At 58.2% G+C, this 17955-nt stretch overlaps 1 protein-coding gene across 3 annotated transcripts in view; it reads right to left on the bottom strand.

The window, feature by feature from the left end:
- MLPH (melanophilin) overlaps window positions 1-17645 on the bottom strand; it is a 49737-nt gene extending 32092 nt beyond the window's left edge. For 2 of the 3 annotated variants that reach the window (XM_053597180.1, XM_053597182.1), the window contains exons 1-2: window positions 17467-17645; window positions 11139-11272 (exon numbers count right to left, since the gene is read on the bottom strand). In XM_053597180.1, the coding sequence (XP_053453155.1) occupies window positions 11139-11248 (110 nt within the window). In that variant the 5' untranslated portion in view covers window positions 11249-11272; window positions 17467-17645. The remainder of the gene's footprint in view (window positions 1-11138; window positions 11273-17466) is intronic. The other variant, XM_053597181.1, reaches the window with a different exon arrangement.
- Window positions 17646-17955: the final 310 nt, after the last annotated feature.

Below are 17955 nucleotides of genomic sequence, written 5' to 3'. Positions count from 1 at the left end.
ATGGAACACTGAGAAGATGAGAGGCACTTTGAGAACCATGTCCCTGGAACTCACTGTCAACTTAGAGGAAAGATGGGGACAAAAGAGCTGGTGCAGACCTTGTGGGGTATAACCAGCAAACTGCAGATGGTTTAGACAGGTCTCTAACATTAAACAACTGGCTTTCATCTCTAAATAAGCTTCCAAAGAAAAAGAGAGATGGAAGAAAATCTTATAGGTTAAAAGAGAGTTAAAACATACAGCAACCAAACTTGAGGTGTGGAGATGTGAGAGCTGTCTGAGCACACCTGGGGTGTTTATACCAGGGAATTATTGTGAATTATTTTACACTTGATAAATGTTCTGGGGGGAAGAAGATGAGAGGAACAACAATAAAAAACAATATGCAGCAAGCCAACTCCCCCCTGCCACCCAGATACACCTGCACTTAACATTTATGACGTGCTAAGGGCTGGGCGACCTGTCTCGGCCTCGCTCTCCTCAGCTGTAAGGAGGATCAGAAGAACAAAGTCAAAGGCCCAGTGGTAACCCTCAGTGTGAACCAGGGACAGCTACTGAGCCTTCTATGCCAGATGGTGGTGACAGGGCAGTGCATACAGTTGAGCCCTCCTGTGAGGAGACAGATGCTAATTCGGTGACTCACTTGGTGTCACTAAGTGCTAGAGAGGGAGGTCCTGACCCTACGTTCCACCCCTCCGGGAGGAGGACAGCCCAGCCAAGCAGGGGTGAGGGCCTGTGAGTGGCAGCGAGGAGGCAGACTGTATCTAAACATGATGGGAGATCTTTGGGGATGATGAGCAGGGCATGACCTGCTCCATCTTTCAGGGATGAATCTGGGGACTGTGGAGAGAAAGGACAAAGGGGCAGTGAAGATGGCGGCAGACACTCCTGTGATGCTTTCCAGGAGGACTGCGTGGCATGGACAGAGATTGAGGGCGCTGAGCATGTTTCGGTGATTGAGCCAAGGGACTTGATGATGTAAGAGACACGGGTTGACAGGGTAGGAGCAGAGACCACCGTGACTCCTGGGACCTGAACCTTGGTGGCCAGGCTGAATCTGAGACGGGGCTCTGGGGCTGTGGAGGCGGAAGGGGAATCACGACCTCTGCTTTGCTGTGCTGGGGATGATGGTCATGCACCCCGGCGGAGGCCTTAAGCAGGCATTTGTCTGTGTGAGTAAGAAGTTCGGAGGTGAGGTTTGGTGCTCACTGTCTGGCCCCCCTGGTAGCCTCTGGCTACTAGACATATACAGCTGTTTAAATTAATTGAATTTAAAACCTTGGTTCCCCGCTGCGTTAACCATACTTCCATTGCTCCGTAGTCATGGGCAGTGAGGCGCCATGATGCAGAACACGGCACTGCAGAGGGTTCTCCTGGGCACTGCTGGCCCGGAGGGCGCTGGGCTGGGCATGGTCACTTGGCAGCTGAGTGGACACAGGGAAGAGAAGGTCGAGGCCAGGGCCCCTGACCTTTCAAAAGTGAATCTTTAGGGAGTGGAGCGGGGTCTGGCAAAGGAGGCAGAGAAGGGGTGGGAGTCAACAGGTAGGCATGGGGGTCACGCCCAGGAAGGGCTGGATGGATGCTGAGTTATTATTAGATTTTTCTGCATATTTTTAACAATTAAAATGCGATAAAACTACATTTTCACAACACGGTTTTTCTAGTCAACAATGTCTGGTGAACTGTTCATGTCAGTTTATTTCTGCAGCGTTACTTTTAATGGGTGCCGTGTAATCCATTGTTAAGTCCATTGTTAAATTTGGTATTTAACCAAAGCCTGAAATTTGGACATTAGGGTCTTTCCAGTTTTTCCTTCTTACAGTCCTTGTCTGATTCCTTAGGATGACTTTTAGCAAAGAATTTTCTGACCTAAGGAGTAAACATAGTTGTTAAGACTTTGCTACATTATAGCAAATTGGCCTCTGCAAAGATCTGGTCTGGGAGCCACTATCCATCTATCTGGAAACTTGGAATGTGGCTAAGGAGACTACAGAACTGAATTCTGAATTGAATTTAATTACAATTAATTTAAATAGCCCCATGTAGCTGCCCCAACAGACAGGGCAGCCATAGGTATATAACATGGTGATTTAACTGGGCTGTTGTTTTCTTTCTTTATCTTTACCAGTGGGAGAGGTGTGTGTGTGTGTGTGTGGCGGGGGGTTAGACTAGTGAACACTCTTTCAGGTTGAAGCAGTTTAAATGTGCAGGATTGATTTGTTCTTTGAGCATTTGAAAGGCCTCTTCATGAAAGCATATGGGTGTGAACCCTTTGGGAAGACGTGTCTGGCAGTTTATCCCAATCATGGCCCAGGAGGAAAAAGAGGAATCTCCAAACTAGGCACACAGAAAAGTCAGGGGAGAGTGAGAGAAGTGCTCTGCGGATGAGCGGAGGGCAGGGAGACAGAGCGGGGGAGACCAGGGCTGAAGTGCAGCCACCAGGAGTCTGCTCCAGGACAGGGTCAGCGGAACAGGAGGTGGACACAGGAGCGCAGCCCACAGGCAGATGCCCTTCCAATAGCAAGAGGATGGGATAGGCTCTGTGTTTTCTGTTCTGATACGGTGACTGACTTCAGTAACACACTATGCAGGAGCTGGAGAAGGCTTTCCCTGACTGCCCCTTCCCTCTGCTGGGTGACCAGTGGGCCCTCCAGCTGCACCAGTGCACAGAGCATCACTGTCCAGGCCTGAGCGGGCATCAGAAGACGCACTCCAGCAGCGGGAAGGTCCTTGCTCTCAGCCCTGTGCACGGGTCCTGTGTGGGGCTGCTTCACTTTGAAACCACCTGCCACCCTCATGCTGACCCTGGGGCCTGCTCCCACACCATCCTGAGTGTGCACACAAATTCCCTCCCTCACACATGGGCTGGCTGGTGCTCCCCAAGACAATGACTCTTAAAGAGGAAGGAGAAAGGACTCAGGAGCAGTCAGCAGGGGAAGACAGAGGCCTCTACCCACCCTGCCCCCCGCCTCCCGCCCCCCTTGCCCCCCCGGCTGCCCCTGCCTCCTCCTCCCAGCTGCCCTCATCAGTTCCATGCTCCAGCAGTCCGTCCCTTTGACTCCCTGTCCCTCCCAACAGTGAAGCTCAGTCCTCCTTGGTTTGCAGGACAGCGCAGGCCAGTGCTGCTGGGCGCCCATCAGAGGGAGGCCCCTGGCCCTTTCAGCAGAGCTCCTGTGTTTTACTTGCATCCGGAGCCATCCCTCCCTCCACACCCAGGGGAGTGGCTGGGCCCACCGAGAGAAAGACCCGCACCACTCCCCAGCAGAGTCAGCAGGAGGAGAGCTGCTCTCAGCACGGGGTACCCCCCACAACTGCCCAGTAGAGTCAGCAGGAGGAGGGCTACTCTCAGCACGGGGTACCCCTACCCCACTCCCCAACAGAGTCAGCAGGAGGAGGGCTGCTCTCAGCGTGGGGTACCCCCCACCACTGCCCAGCAGAGTCAGCAGGAGGAGGGCTACTCTCAGCACGGGGTACCCCCACCACTCCCCAGCAGAGTCAGCAGGAGGAGGGCTGCTCTCAGCGTGGGGTACCCCCCACCACTCCCCAGCAGAGTCAGCAGGAGGAGGGCTGCTCTCAGCACGGGGTACCATCACTCCCCAACAGAGTCAGCAGGAGGAGGGCTACTCTCAGCACGGGGTAGCCCCCCTACTCCCCAGCAGAGTCAGCAGGAGGAGGGCTACTCTCAGCATGGGGTAGCCCCCCTCTCCCCAGCAGAGTCAGCAGGAGGAGGGCTACTCTCAGCATGGGGTACCCCTACCCCACTCCCCAACAGAGTCAGCAGGAGGAGGGCTGCTCTCAGCGTGGGGTACCCCCCACCACTGCCCAGCAGAGTCAGCAGGAGGAGGGCTACTCTCAGCATGGGGTACCCCCCCACTCCCCAGCAGAGTCAGCAGGAGGAGGGCTGCTCTCAGCATGGGGTACCCCCCCACTCCCCAGCAGAGTCAGCAGGAGGAGGGCTACTCTCAGCACGGGGTACCTCCACTACTCCCCAGCAGAGTCAGCAGGAGGAGGGCTGCTCTCAGCACGGGGTACCCCCCCACTCCCCAGCAGAGTCAGCAGGAGGAGGGCTGCTCTCAGCACGGGGTACCACCCACCACTCCCCAGCAGAGTCAGCAGGAGGAGGGCTGCTCTCAGCATGGGGTACCATCACTCCCCAACAGAGTCAGCAGGAGGAGGGCTGCTCTCAGCGAGGGGTACCCCCCACCACTGCCCAGCAGAGTCAGCAGGAGGAGGGCTACTCTCAGCATGGGGTACCCCCCCACTCCCCAGCAGAGTCAGCAGGAGGAGGGCTGCTCTCAGCATGGGGTACCCCCCCACTCCCCAGCAGAGTCAGCAGGAGGAGGGCTACCCTCAGCACGGGGTACCTCCACTACTCCCCAGCAGAGTCAGCAGGAGGAGGGCTGCTCTCAGCGTGGGGTACCCCCCACCACTGCCCAGCAGAGTCAGCAGGAGGAGGGCTACTCTCAGCATGGGGTACCCCCCCACTCCCCAGCAGAGTCAGCAGGAGGAGGGCTGCTCTCAGCATGGGGTACCCCCCCACTCCCCAGCAGAGTCAGCAGGAGGAGGGCTGCTCTCAGCACGGGGTAGCCCCCCACTCCCCAGCAGAGTCAGCAGGAGGAGGGCTGCTCTCAGCACGGGGTACCCCCCCCACTCCCCAGCAGAGTCAGCAGGAGGAGGGCTGCTCTCAGCACGGGGTACCATCACTCCCCAACAGAGTCAGCAGGAGGAGGGCTGCTCTCAGCACGGGGTACCCCCACCCCACTCCCCAGTAGAGTCAGCAGGAGGAGGACTGCTCTCAGCGCGGGGTACCCCCACTACTCCCCAGCAGAGTCAGCAGGAGGAGGGCTGCTCTCAGCACGGGGTAGCCCCCCCACTCCCCAGCAGAGTCAGCAGGAGGAGGGCTGCTCTCAGCACGGGGTACCCCCCCCACTCCCCAGCAGAGTCAGCAGGAGGAGGGCTGCTCTCAGCACGGGGTACCCCCCCACTCCCCAGCAGAGTCAGCAGGAGGAGGGCTGCTCTCAGCACGGGGTACCCCCACTACTCCCCAGCAGAGTCAGCAGGAGGAGGGCTGCTCTCAGCACAGGGTACCCCCCCACTCCCCAGCAGAGTCAGCAGGAGGAGGGCTGCTCTCAGCGCGGGGTACCCCCACTACTCCCCAGTAGAGTCAGCAGGAGGAGGGCTGCTCTCAGCACGGGGTACCCCCCACTCCCCAGCAGAGTCAGCAGGAGGAGGACTGCTCTCAGCACGGGGTACCCCCCCCACTCCCCAGCAGAGTCAGCAGGAGGAGGGCTGCTCTCAGCACGGGGTACCCCCCCACTCCCCAGCAGAGTCAGCAGGAGGAGGGCTGCTCTCAGCACAGGGTACCCCCCCACTCCCCAGCAGAGTCAGCAGGAGGAGGACTGCTCTCAGCACGGGGTACCACCCCCACTCCCCAGCAGAGTCAGCAGGAGGAGGGCTGCTCTCAGCACAGGGTACCCCCCCACTCCCCAGCAGAGTCAGCAGGGGGAGGGCTGCTCTCAGCACGGGGTAGCCCCCCACTCCCCAGCAGAGTCAGCAGGAGGAGGGCTGCTCTCAGCACGGGGTACCCCCCCCACTCCCCAGCAGAGTCAGCAGGAGGAGGGCTGCTCTCAGCACGGGGTACCATCACTCCCCAACAGAGTCAGCAGGAGGAGGGCTGCTCTCAGCACGGGGTACCCCCACCCCACTCCCCAGTAGAGTCAGCAGGAGGAGGACTGCTCTCAGCGCGGGGTACCCCCACTACTCCCCAGCAGAGTCAGCAGGAGGAGGGCTGCTCTCAGCACGGGGTAGCCCCCCCACTCCCCAGCAGAGTCAGCAGGAGGAGGGCTGCTCTCAGCACGGGGTACCCCCCCACTCCCCAGCAGAGTCAGCAGGAGGAGGGCTGCTCTCAGCGCGGGGTACCCCCACCACTCCCCAGCAGAGTCAGCAGGAGGAGGGCTGCTCTCAGCACGGGGTACCCCCCCACTCCCCAGCAGAGTCAGCAGGAGGAGGGCTGCTCTCAGCACGGGGTACCCCCCCACTCCCCAGCAGAGTCAGCAGGAGGAGGGCTGCTCTCAGCACGGGGTACCCCCACTACTCCCCAGCAGAGTCAGCAGGAGGAGGGCTGCTCTCAGCACAGGGTACCCCCCCACTCCCCAGCAGAGTCAGCAGGAGGAGGGCTGCTCTCAGCACGGGGTAGCCCCCCCACTCCCCAGCAGAGTCAGCAGGAGGAGGACTGCTCTCAGCACGGGGTACCCCCACTACTCCCCAGCAGAGTCAGCAGGAGGAGGGCTGCTCTCAGCACGGGGTACCCCCCCCACTCCCCAGCAGAGTCAGCAGGAGGAGGGCTGCTCTCAGCACGGGGTACCCCCCCACTCCCCAGCAGAGTCAGCAGGAGGAGGGCTGCTCTCAGCACGGGGTACCCCCACTACTCCCCAGCAGAGTCAGCAGGAGGAGGGCTGCTCTCAGCACAGGGTACCCCCCCCACTCCCCAGCAGAGTCAGCAGGAGGAGGGCTGCTCTCAGCACGGGGTACCACCCCACTCCCCAGCAGAGTCAGCAGGAGGAGGGCTGCTCTCAGCACGGGGTACCCCCACCACTCCCCAGCAGAGTCAGCAGGAGGAGGGCTGCTCTCAGCACGGGGTAGCCCCCCCACTCCCCAGCAGAGTCAGCAGGAGGAGGACTGCTCTCAGCACGGGGTACCCCCACTACTCCCCAGCAGAGTCAGCAGGAGGAGGGCTGCTCTCAGCACGGGGTACCCCCCCCACTCCCCAGCAGAGTCAGCAGGAGGAGGGCTGCTCTCAGCACGGGGTACCCCCCCACTCCCCAGCAGAGTCAGCAGGAGGAGGGCTGCTCTCAGCACGGGGTACCCCCACTACTCCCCAGCAGAGTCAGCAGGAGGAGGGCTGCTCTCAGCACAGGGTACCCCCCCACTCCCCAGCAGAGTCAGCAGGAGGAGGGCTGCTCTCAGCACGGGGTACCCCCCCACTCCCCAGCAGAGTCAGCAGGAGGAGGGCTGCTCTCAGCACGGGGTACCCCCCCCACTCCCCGCAGAGTCAGCAGGAGGAGGGCTGCTCTCAGCGTGGGGTAGCCCCACCACTCCCCAGCAGAGTCAGCAGGAGGAGGGCTGCTCTCAGCGTGGGGTACCCCCCCCACTCCCCAGCAGAGTCAGCAGGAGGAGGGCTGCTCTCAGCGTGGGGTACCCCCCCCACTCCCCAGCAGAGTCAGCAGGAGGAGGGCTGCTCTCAGCGCGGGGTACCCCCCACCACTCCCCAGCAGAGTCAGCAGGAGGAGGGCTGCTCTCAGCACGGGGTACCCCCCCCACTCCCCAGCAGAGTCAGCAGGAGGAGGGCTGCTCTCAGCGCGGGGTACCCCCCCACCACTCCCCAGCAGAGTCAGCAGGAGGAGGGCTGCTCTCAGCACGGGGTACCCCCACCCCACTCCCCAGCAGAGTCAGCAGGAGGAGGACTGCTCTCAGCGCGGGGTACCCCCCACCACTCCCCAGCAGAGTCAGCAGGAGGAGGGCTGCTCTCAGCATGGGGTACCCCCCCACTCCCCAGCAGAGTCAGCAGGAGGAGGGCTGCTCTCAGCACGGGGTACCCCCACTCCCCAGCAGAGTCAGCAGGAGGAGGGCTGCTCTCAGCACGGGGTACCCCCACCACTCCCCAGCAGAGTCAGCAGGAGGAGGGCTGCTCTCAGCACGGGGTACCCCCCCACTCCCCAGCAGAGTCAGCAGGAGGAGGGCTGCTCTCAGCATGGGGTACCCCCACTACTCCCCAGCAGAGTCAGCAGGAGGAGGGCTGCTCTCAGCACGGGGTACCCCCCCACTCCCCAGCAGAGTCAGCAGGAGGAGGACTGCTCTCAGCACGGGGTACCCCCCCACTCCCCAGCAGAGTCAGCAGGAGGAGGGCTGCTCTCAGCACGGGGTACCCCCCCACTCCCCAGCAGAGTCAGCAGGAGGAGGGCTGCTCTCAGCATGGGGTACCCCCCCACTCCCCAGCAGAGTCAGCAGGAGGAGGGCTGCTCTCAGCACGGGGTACCCCCACCACTCCCCAGCAGAGTCAGCAGGAGGAGGGCTGCTCTCAGCACGGGGTAGCCCCCCACTCCCCAGCAGAGTCAGCAGGAGGAGGGCTGCTCTCAGCACGGGGTACCCCCCCACTCCCCAGCAGAGTCAGCAGGAGGAGGGCTGCTCTCAGCACGGGGTACCCCCCCACTCCCCAGCAGAGTCAGCAGGAGGAGGACTGCTCTCAGCACGGGGTAGCCCCCCTCTCCCCAGCAGAGTCAGCAGGAGGAGGGCTGCTCTCAGCACGGGGTACCCCCCCACTCCCCAGCAGAGTCAGCAGGAGGAGGGCTGCTCTCAGCACGGGGTACCCCCCCACTCCCCAGCAGAGTCAGCAGGAGGAGGACTGCTCTCAGCACGGGGTAGCCCCCCTCTCCCCAGCAGAGTCAGCAGGAGGAGGGCTGCTCTCAGCACGGGGTACCCCCCCACTCCCCAGCAGAGTCAGCAGGAGGAGGACTGCTCTCAGCACGGGGTACCCCCCACTCCCCAGCAGAGTCAGCAGGAGGAGGGCTGCTCTCAGCACGGGGTACCCCCCCACTCCCCAGCAGAGTCAGCAGGAGGAGGACTGCTCTCAGCACGGGGTACCCCCCCACTCCCCAGCAGAGTCAGCAGGAGGAGGGCTGCTCTCAGCACGGGGTAGCCCCCCACTCCCCAGCAGAGTCAGCAGGAGGAGGACTGCTCTCAGCACGGGGTAGCCCCCCTCTCCCCAGCAGAGTCAGCAGGAGGAGGGCTGCTCTCAGCACGGGGTAGCCCCCCACTCCCCAGCAGAGTCAGCAGGAGGAGGGCTGCTCTCAGCACGGGGTAGCCCCCCACTCCCCAGCAGAGTCAGCAGGAGGAGGACTGCTCTCAGCACGGGGTAGCCCCCCTCTCCCCAGCAGAGTCAGCAGGAGGAGGGCTGCTCTCAGCACGGGGTACCCCCCCACTCCCCAGGCCGAGGGACTTGTGAAAAGCCTCTCACAGGTAGAGGCAGTTCTACTTTTAGTGACATATTTGACCAATGGGACAGTCAATAAGAGATGAAAACAAAGAGCCATAAGAACTCAAACACCCCAGTAGTCCGTCACCCCTCACTGTTACTGAGCCTTCACCTCCCCCATGTGTGTCACAAGCTAAAACTACATTTGCACTTAGTTGGCAGCGTCACCTTGTGTCAGTGTACTCAAATTAGCACTGTCCTCAGCCAGACTCCGCTGCTGCTCTCCTCTGCACCTGAGTATGTTTGGTGTCAGGCACCGCAGTAGTGACATACTCCAACACCTTTTCCCATCACGTGGCATTTGGGGTTTTTAACGAGCCCACCCCTAGTCACATGGCAGGTCGGTAAAACACAGTGTGTGGGACGACTGCAGGCTGCCCACTGGCTTGTCCTGAGGAAATGGCTCCAGCATGTCCCAGTGAGTAGAGGGAGCCTGGCTGTAACCTCAGAGACAGACTGTCCACCAGGCAGGGGCCAGCAGAATCCGCCTCTTTACAAGAACCTCCCTTTCCTTGGGTACTTATAGGTTACCTGGTGCTGTCGGCCTTGAGATGGGAAATGGCCAGGAGAACATGAAATAAGGAAGGCCAGTGTCAGAGGGGGCGATCCACTCACAAGAAGCACATAGGAATTTCTGCTCAACCCACTTCAGACAAGCCGGGACTGGAGGGGGCACGAGTCCCCTCGAGAGTCACTGAGGATGAGTCACTGGGATGAGCCTGCTGGGCCCCACAGGCCATCAGGTGACAGCTGGTTCATAATGAAAACCTGAGGGCTGAGGCTGAAGGGAGAGTGGGGGGTAGCACAGCGGGTGTACTGGTGCCTCCGTTACCTGTGGGCTGAGCTGCCCCTGGTTCCACCTGCTGGTTTGTCGCGGACCCTGCTCAGTGGGGGGGCCTAGAGATCCCTCACCACTGTTCCTTCTCATCTTCTTTGGTGGCACTTTGTGTCCTCAGCATGTTCAGGCTGAAGTCCCTGGGCCAGGCTTTACCCGATTCCCTCCCAGGTCCCCACAGCTTCACAAACTGGGGTCAGGTGAACAATGCCCCCCACTCCCCAAAGGCATTCATGTCCTAGTCCCTAGAACCCATGGAAATGTTACTGTACATGGCACATGGGGCTTTGCAGATGGGATTATATTAAGGATCTCGGGATGAGGCAGATTATCCTGGATTATCAGGACCTAAATACAAGCACAGGTGTCCTCACAGGGGAGGGAGGAAGGCAGGGAAGTCAGAGAGAGAGGTGACCCCAGGAGGGGGACTGGGAGGAAGGCATGGAGAGAGAGAGAGGGAGAGAGATGAATGAATGTTGGAAGATGATACGCTGAAGGCCTTGAGAATGGAGAGGGGGCCATGAGTCATGAAATTTGTGAAGCTGGGAAAGGCCAGGAATGGCTCTTCCCCCGAGACACACGGGCCTGTGTTTTCCCTGGTGCCCCTCCCCCAGTGTCCCTTCAGGCTCTCCCATAGCTACTTCCCTCACCTTGAGTCTTTGCTCACATGTCCCCATCTCTGTGGGCCAGCCCAATCCATAAGAGACCCCAAGGAAATGTCAAATGGGGACCAGTGGACAGACCAACCAGAGGATCAGGGAGGGGAGATGCCAGGTAGAGGGGGCAGAGGACAATGCCGGGCAGTAGCTCTGTCACTGGGCAGAGGGGCACAAAACAGGGCTGGACTCAGGATGGTGGACAGGGGGACGCCACCCGGCGCTGATGTAAAGATCTGTGGAAAGGCAGCCTTTATCCTAAAGCCCTTTGTTCCAATATTCTGCATGTCCCAGGATGTACCCACTTGTCACCTCTTGTTCTCCTGCATTCTTCAGATATTGCAGCCTGACTATCACCTGTCTTAAGAGATACCACCCCAGAAGCTGGATGAAGTTGAAATAAAACTGCCCAGAGAACAACGGAATTTCTGTTTGGAAAGTGAGATCCCCTCATTTTAATGACCAGGGAACCATGGCCAGAGAGAACTGTGTCCCAGATCCTGGCTTCTCACCTCACACTGCTGGCTGGCCACCCCCTCCCCAATAGCATGCCGGGTGACGGCCCTTGGGGGACATCAAGGACCCCGGGCTCCAGGCTCAGCCCCACCACACTCACTCTAGTCTTTCCTTTTCTTTCCTTCGAAGGTCAAAGTCGCGCTGAACAACTTCCCAGACGTGCTTGGCCTCTTCATCAGTGAGCTTGGAAAGATCTAGTTTTTTCCCCATTTCTGCCTCTTGTCAGGGTCACACCTGGAACATCACAGGAGCACAAGTGGTCAGTCCTGGGAGGCCACAGATACCGAGAAGCCACAAAGTCAGAGGCAAAACAGAAAGCTGCCATAGCTCGGGTTGTTTGTCTATACCTGGTGAAGTGGTCCTCTGAATGGGCAAACACCAGGCTGGACACTTGTGCAGTTTAACATATAACATGTAGATTAATGATGTTAAATGAATCTATGTGCAAAGTCCCCACACTTTAAAAGGGATCTACTTCTCGGCCCCAGAACACACACTTGGCCATGGGACCCCCATGCTCTTTCACTTGTGGGATGAATGGTGATGAAGTCCCATCAAGTGGCTCAGCTTCTCTCCCCGAACCAGGGCTGTGCTTTGCGAGGGGACCCCAGAGGTGTGTGAGGGAGGACTCCCCGTCCCTGCTGCATCTTGTCTTAGCTTTCCTGGGAGAGGGACCAGCACAGAAAGGAGGAAGCATCATGGCAAGTTCGTGGTCATCTCAGGGTCTCCTATACATTCCCCAAGACCCCCTAGAGTGGGGGGTGCAGGCTCCTCCTGGGCAGGGGTGCCTTGAAGAATGACTTGCTAGGCAGGAGGAGCAGGGAGACCTCATTATATGGAAGGTTGGTGTCCTCTAGGTTAGGGGGCTATCCAGGTCTGCCACGTGGGGGGGTGGCTCTGGGGGCAGGTCCCACCAGCATGATGCCCCTGAGGGTGGTGTGCTTGTGCTGGGAACACTCATACACGTCTGGGCAGGATGCCAGGGGTGGCAAGTTGTACTGACTTGAGAGGAATCAGCTATATGGGCAGCCGGGTGGGGGTTCTCAGCCTCACAGGACTGATGGCCAGGCCTCGCCCTCAGATACCCTGGATGGGTTCAGGTGCTCCACAGAGCACCAGCCCCACTCAGGGTGCTGTGTGAAGCTGTGTTCCCAGGTGGCAACCTGCTGACCAGGAGGTCAAATTTCAGAGGCTCTTACGCCTTCTTTTTGAAGTTCACCAGACCTGATCCCAAATCAATGTCAAAAGGACAGGGGAAAGAAAAACTAAAAACCCAGCTAAGCAGAACCTTAGCACCTTGCTTGCCATTCCAAGTGTGGTCCTTGGACAAGTAGTGTCCCCTGCATTGGTAGGAATTCAGACCCTCAGTCTCTGCCCCAGCCCTACTGATTCAGAATCTGCATTTTACCAAGACCCATCCCCCCACTCTCGGCAGTCCACGTGCAAGCGAGGGTTGGCACGTGCTGCTGGTCCTCAGACTCCTTTGAGTAGCAAAGGTCCAGGAGGGTCATCCACTTGGGTGGGGGCCACATCACAGGGGTTGTGGGTGATGGGTGTGGGGTGGGGCGGTGATGCAGGATGGCAGTTGAGCAGAGAATAAGATCCTCTTGTTGCCTCCTCATGCAGTGGTATTACATAGCCTCAAAGCTTATGGGGCGTGGACATCACTGCTGGGTATAAAATCAGAGGCACCAGTGTACCAGGGAGGAACAAATGTGCATGCTGGGGCCTCTGCACAGCCATGCATACTCACTGCGGAGGACTCCCCACTCCTTTACCCCTGACACTTGGAGATGTCCCTCAGTTATTGTTACACTGCACGAGAACAGCACCTCCCTCTGTGAGGGGAGTTTTTCTGTGCCCCACCTCAGCAGTCTGCAGCAGCTATAAGGCCAGGGCCTCAGCCTGAGTATGCCGCTACCACCCAGAGCTCTGCTGTGGGGCCCCAAGGCTCTGTGGAAGGTTTGATCTGGGTAACTCAAAGTCCTGTTGTAAGGAACTGAAAATTGAAAACCTTGTTTTCTGAGGCACATCAGAGAAAGGGTCCATTCTGTCTGCTTTTAGTTGGAAGTCTTAAAACCAGTGAAAAGACTCAATTTTGCCTCTGAATTCTGGGAAGCACCCCCCAACCCCATTAGTGCTGCTGGCCATTTGGAACCATTCATCATTAAAATGTCTAACAAAACTTCCTCTGTGCTAGAAATGTACTTTGATTTTATTGCACAAGAGGTTAATTATGAAAAGTGACATTTTCTGGGCAGATACCATTTAAAATAAAATTTCCACATAGGTTCCACGGAGGTCAACCCAAACACCCCCTGGCTTGTGCGTTAAAATTGGTGAAAAATAATGTCATGAATGTTTTGCCCCAACCCCTCCCTGTCTCTACTCTCAAACACAACTCTGATTGTTCGTGGCGCAGTGAGAGGCTGCGCAGGTGCTCCAGCAGCATGCGACCTCTGTACGTGGGTGGCTGGATTTAGATTCAGGACAACAGAACTCATTTGAGGCGGTCTAGTGCAGCACAGAGTTCCTGGTTTCTAAAAGATTGGAAGAAAAAGTTCTTCTCTGATGGATGACTAGAGTTTATTCATTTTTAATTTTCATTATTTTTGGAAAAAAACCCTGCATGATAAGGAGAGCATTCATTAAAATTCTATTTTCAGAATGGATGAAGAGCATGACCATCAGCTGAGGAGTAACCGTTTCCTCTCTTCTAAAGAAGAGGTCAAAATTCCAGGCCTTGCTTTAAGAGACTTAAATTGCAAGGTATGAGGAAGAAAAACAAAACAGTGGAGAAAGGATGCTTCTCTTATCACATGAGCTTAACATCCTCAAAGCCCAGTTAGGGACCAGCAAGGGGACAGATGAAAAGGTCATGGTGCGTCAGAACAAAGGTCCCAGAGGCGTCTAGACACTGCCTGTCCTCCCCCCCAGCCCGTTTCTTTGCCTTCAAGATGCTTGTTTCTAATAAGGACAGTCACTTGGTTTCTCAACCAAATAGCAAAGTCAAGGCAGCAGGGAGTGTGGGAGTGAGGGGTCGGGCGTGCTGGACAGGAAGGGTCTGGTACCTGGGGGGTGCTCCCGGAGGGAGCTGGGAGAGGCACAGGCTGCTACTGGGAAGCCAGAGCCACCTGCCTAGGTAGAGGCTGGGGATGAAGCGCTGAGACACACAGGGCAGCCAGCATAGAGGCAGGCGTGCCTCCCACGTGTCCCCACAGGACGCTCAAGCACAGCCTCGAAGGTTCCAATAGTGCCCTGAGCTGAAGAAAATGTCTTCATTGTGCTTGGTTTTAAAGTGCCCAGAATGCCCTAATACAGGTTTTGGAAAGGACGAGTGCATCTAAAAATTAAGAACAAGTTCGAGTCATTTGAAAAATTTTACTCTAGTGCTAATATTTAGCTCTGGTCTAACCTCCTTGTGAGCTGGAGGTGCAAGTGGGGGCAGGTTTCTGGGGTGGTCCCTTTGCTGGCTGTGCCCTGCTGCTCCGGGCAGTGCTTCCTGTGAGACAATGTTTCCGGACAGTCAGGGGCTGGGTGATGATGACCCATCATGGATGTGCCCTACTGTGACTCAGTTTCCCCATTTAGTGAATGAATGAAATGCAGGGCTTAAAGCATTTTGAAAACTACAATGATCTAAAATTTAATGTAGAACATGTTTGACTTTTGACAAACCAAAAGTCACTGGCATTTGGGGGACATTTTACTCCCCCCCAGTTTGTCTCATATCAGCACACTGATGGGGACACTTAGTGTATGGTAAAGGGACAGGCCGTTGGCTAGAGACAGCCACAGCCTGTGGGAGAGTCAGCTCCTCCCCCATCATGGCTACTCTGCTCACTCCTGAGACCCCCCACCCACCACAGTCAAGGGGGACGTGGGGACAGATTGTGCTGGACCCAGGGATGGTGCAGGGCTGCCCTGCCTGCCCTGGTGGGGCTGGGGGCACCACCCAGGGCACGCCTGTGGGGAGGGCAGACGCCGGCAGGCTCCCTCTGCTCTGCGCGTCATCTCTGTGTACATAGTCCAGGGAGTCTGAGGTCCCTGAACAAAACACTCCCATTCTGTGCCTGTTCCACTGCACAGAGTCAGTCCTATTTTAAATCTTTGGGACCACTCGACTCCCCCAATTGTATAATGGAGAAGAAGGAGTGGCCCGGACATTAGGAAGCAGCAGGGGAGGCTGGGCCGGTTTCCCAGCCTCAGACACCTGAATTTCAACAGTATGTTGTTGTTACCCATAAAAATTTGAATTCATATTTTGGAGAAATTGAAGGGAAACCTGGGCAGGATTCCTCCCAGATGGAGATTTGGCTTAACTACCTCTTGGGCCAGCTGCTCCCAGAAACCTTGGGATAGTCGTGACTGTGGATGGTCGCCCTCCTGGGCAAACAGAAAGGAAAGCCAGTCACATTCCTCCTGAGTGCAGTGGCAGGAGCTCTCTGACTCAGCCCAGGCTGTCCTGTGCTGGTGTTCTTGCTGATAAAGGGGTGGGCAGAGGCGCCCATTGTGCCGCCGCAGCTTTAACCCTTGTGTCTGTTTGCCGTCTGAGTCTGCTCATGTGGTTATTCTATGGGCAGGGCCCGCCAGCCCTCATCAGGGGCTAACTGAGCTCATTTGGACCTGGAAGGGCCACTCCCTTCCCTGCGGGTGCACTGGGCACACCTGCGGTGCCACCACCAAGCTCTGTAAGGGCAGCAGCAGCGGCACTGTGCAGGTGTCCCACCGCTCGGCTGCTTCCCCTCTGCTCTCCCAGCTCTCTGAGGAGTTGTGGATAAGCCTCGTTTGCATGGGGACATGGGATTTGCATTTGTTTCTAAAGCCTCAGCTCTAGTCTACAGCAAGGGGGGTCTCAGGTGAAGGGGCAGAATGAAGACAGGGCCAGGAGGCAAGGCCTGGGTGCCCACCTGGTCTAGGCTCAATAAGCATTGCTGCCCAGGACAGGTCCCCTTCCTCCCAGGGTCTGCACCAGGACAATGGCTGGGCTCTGAGATCTCTCTGGACCCTCCAGCCCTGCCAATTCCAAGATATTAGAATTAAGAGGACAGTGAGGGGTGGGCATAGGGGGGAGGGGTGGGTGAGGGCTCCTCCTCCAGAAGTTGCTTCTGAGATGAACTGATAGTCATCCCTGGAAGGCTGCCCTGATCCCAGACTGGAGTGCACTTGAGCTTTCGCCACACTGCCATTAAAGGGCACTAAAGCCACCTTTCCTGTTAGCCTACAAGGCTCTGGAGCCCTTTCACCACCCCCAGACCCGCCAGGCACAAATCAGCTTGTTTTAGTTTTTCTGATTCACTAATGCTGATGCCTCATCTGTGTGCCTGGCCCTGCCCCAGGCCCTGTAAGTGTGTCCCAGTCAATCCTGTGAGGCACCTGCTGTGGGTGCCAGTGTTCAGGTGGGATGCAGAGGCTGAGTGACAGCTGAGAGAGCAGTGCTCTATGGCTGGGGCTCCTGTCCTGAAGATTTGGGTGGGGAGGATTCCATTTCCTCCCAGGAAAGCTGTGGCTAAGGCCAGTCCTGTCTGGCCCATGGTCAGGTGGAGGACTGGGCTTAGGACCAGCACATACCCGCTGAACCCCAGGTGCCAACATGGGGTTCACAGCAGCTGGCAGTGCCAGCCTTGGCACCTAGTGCAAAAGTTGCCTGGAGCCCTGTGCTCCCCTCCACTATCCAGCCCCAGGAAGAAATGTGTAAAAACTTCACTGAATAAAGAAAGGGGGACAGGTAAAGGCTTCCACCCAAGTTTCTGGTGACAGTGACGGGGGTTTCAGTATTTAGCTAAGGTCAGTGGGAAACAGCACCTGAGCCTGTTGAACCTTTGGCAATTTGCAAGTGAGATTCAGCCCTGCAGGGTGGAGGCTGTGGGGAGGAAGCCCATGGCTGTCCAGGTTCCCACATCTCTGCAAAAAGGTGGGTGGCCACAGGAAGGCTGCAGCAAAACAGACAATTCCAACAAAACTGGGCTTAGAGGAAGCCAGGACACTTCACTTTCTCCTGTGCCAAGATTGCCCAATCCCTTGGCCCTCTCATCCCCTCCCCAAGAGGCGCTGCAGCTCAGGAGGAAGTCTTTCCCCAGAGCGAGCCCTGGGGGTCCAGCCCCAGTCTCTTATGGAGGTCTACACTCTCAGTCCGCTTTGCGCTGCAGACTCTCAGCGGGCCTCTGATTAAAACCAGCTCTTTTGCTCTAAATGGGCTGGGGTGGGGGCAGGCAGAATCCAGACCCAGTGATCAAGGCATCCAGGTGAAACCTGGAGCTTGGGGTTCAAAGTCTGGGGCACTCTCCATCCCAGCTGGACCAAGGCCTGGCGGCGGGCGTTTAGGGCTATTTTCACACCAGCAAGGCTGCGTGGAACACTGCGGACCGTCCCTGAGCAGGGGCCCCTGTCCTGGGCGCCCCCCAGCAGCCCCTTCACGGCGCACTCACCGGACCTTCTCCAGGGGATGCTCAGCCCCTGGGTCAGCTCCAGCGCTTCTGTCTCCAGTCCAGCCAGGGAAAGGAGGGCGACCACGCAGGGCGTCGGGTCAGGGCTCGCTGGGGCGAGGCAGGGCGGTTCTGGCCAGGCAGGACGCAGGGCGCAGGGCGTCTGGCGTGGTCCGGACCTGTGGCCGCCAGGCGGGCAGCTGGCCAGGTCCTGGTGCCGCCCGCTAGCGTCACGAGGGCTGTGCCCCGCCCAGCTCCGGGAAAGCCGGGTGCCGGGGCACAGGGCCAGGCGGAGGGCGGAGCGGACGCCCTGGGGCGCCTCCTGCTCCTCGTCTCCAAGTGAGTTTTGGGAGAAAGGCGGCGGGGGCAGGGAGGGGAAGTTGGGCACACACGTTTGCGCAGGGTCCGGTGGAATTCCCTTCCCAACTCAGCAGGGAGAGCCGGTTTACACTAGCTTTATGGGTGGGGAAACTGAGGCTCCGAAGCCGCCGC

Source organism: Nycticebus coucang, chromosome 7 (genome assembly GCF_027406575.1).
Source record: "Nycticebus coucang isolate mNycCou1 chromosome 7, mNycCou1.pri, whole genome shotgun sequence".
NCBI classification, from domain to species: domain Eukaryota; kingdom Metazoa; phylum Chordata; class Mammalia; order Primates; family Lorisidae; genus Nycticebus; species Nycticebus coucang.
The sequence above is the reverse complement of the archived record's forward strand: the minus strand, read 5'-3'. Positions and strand labels throughout refer to the sequence as shown.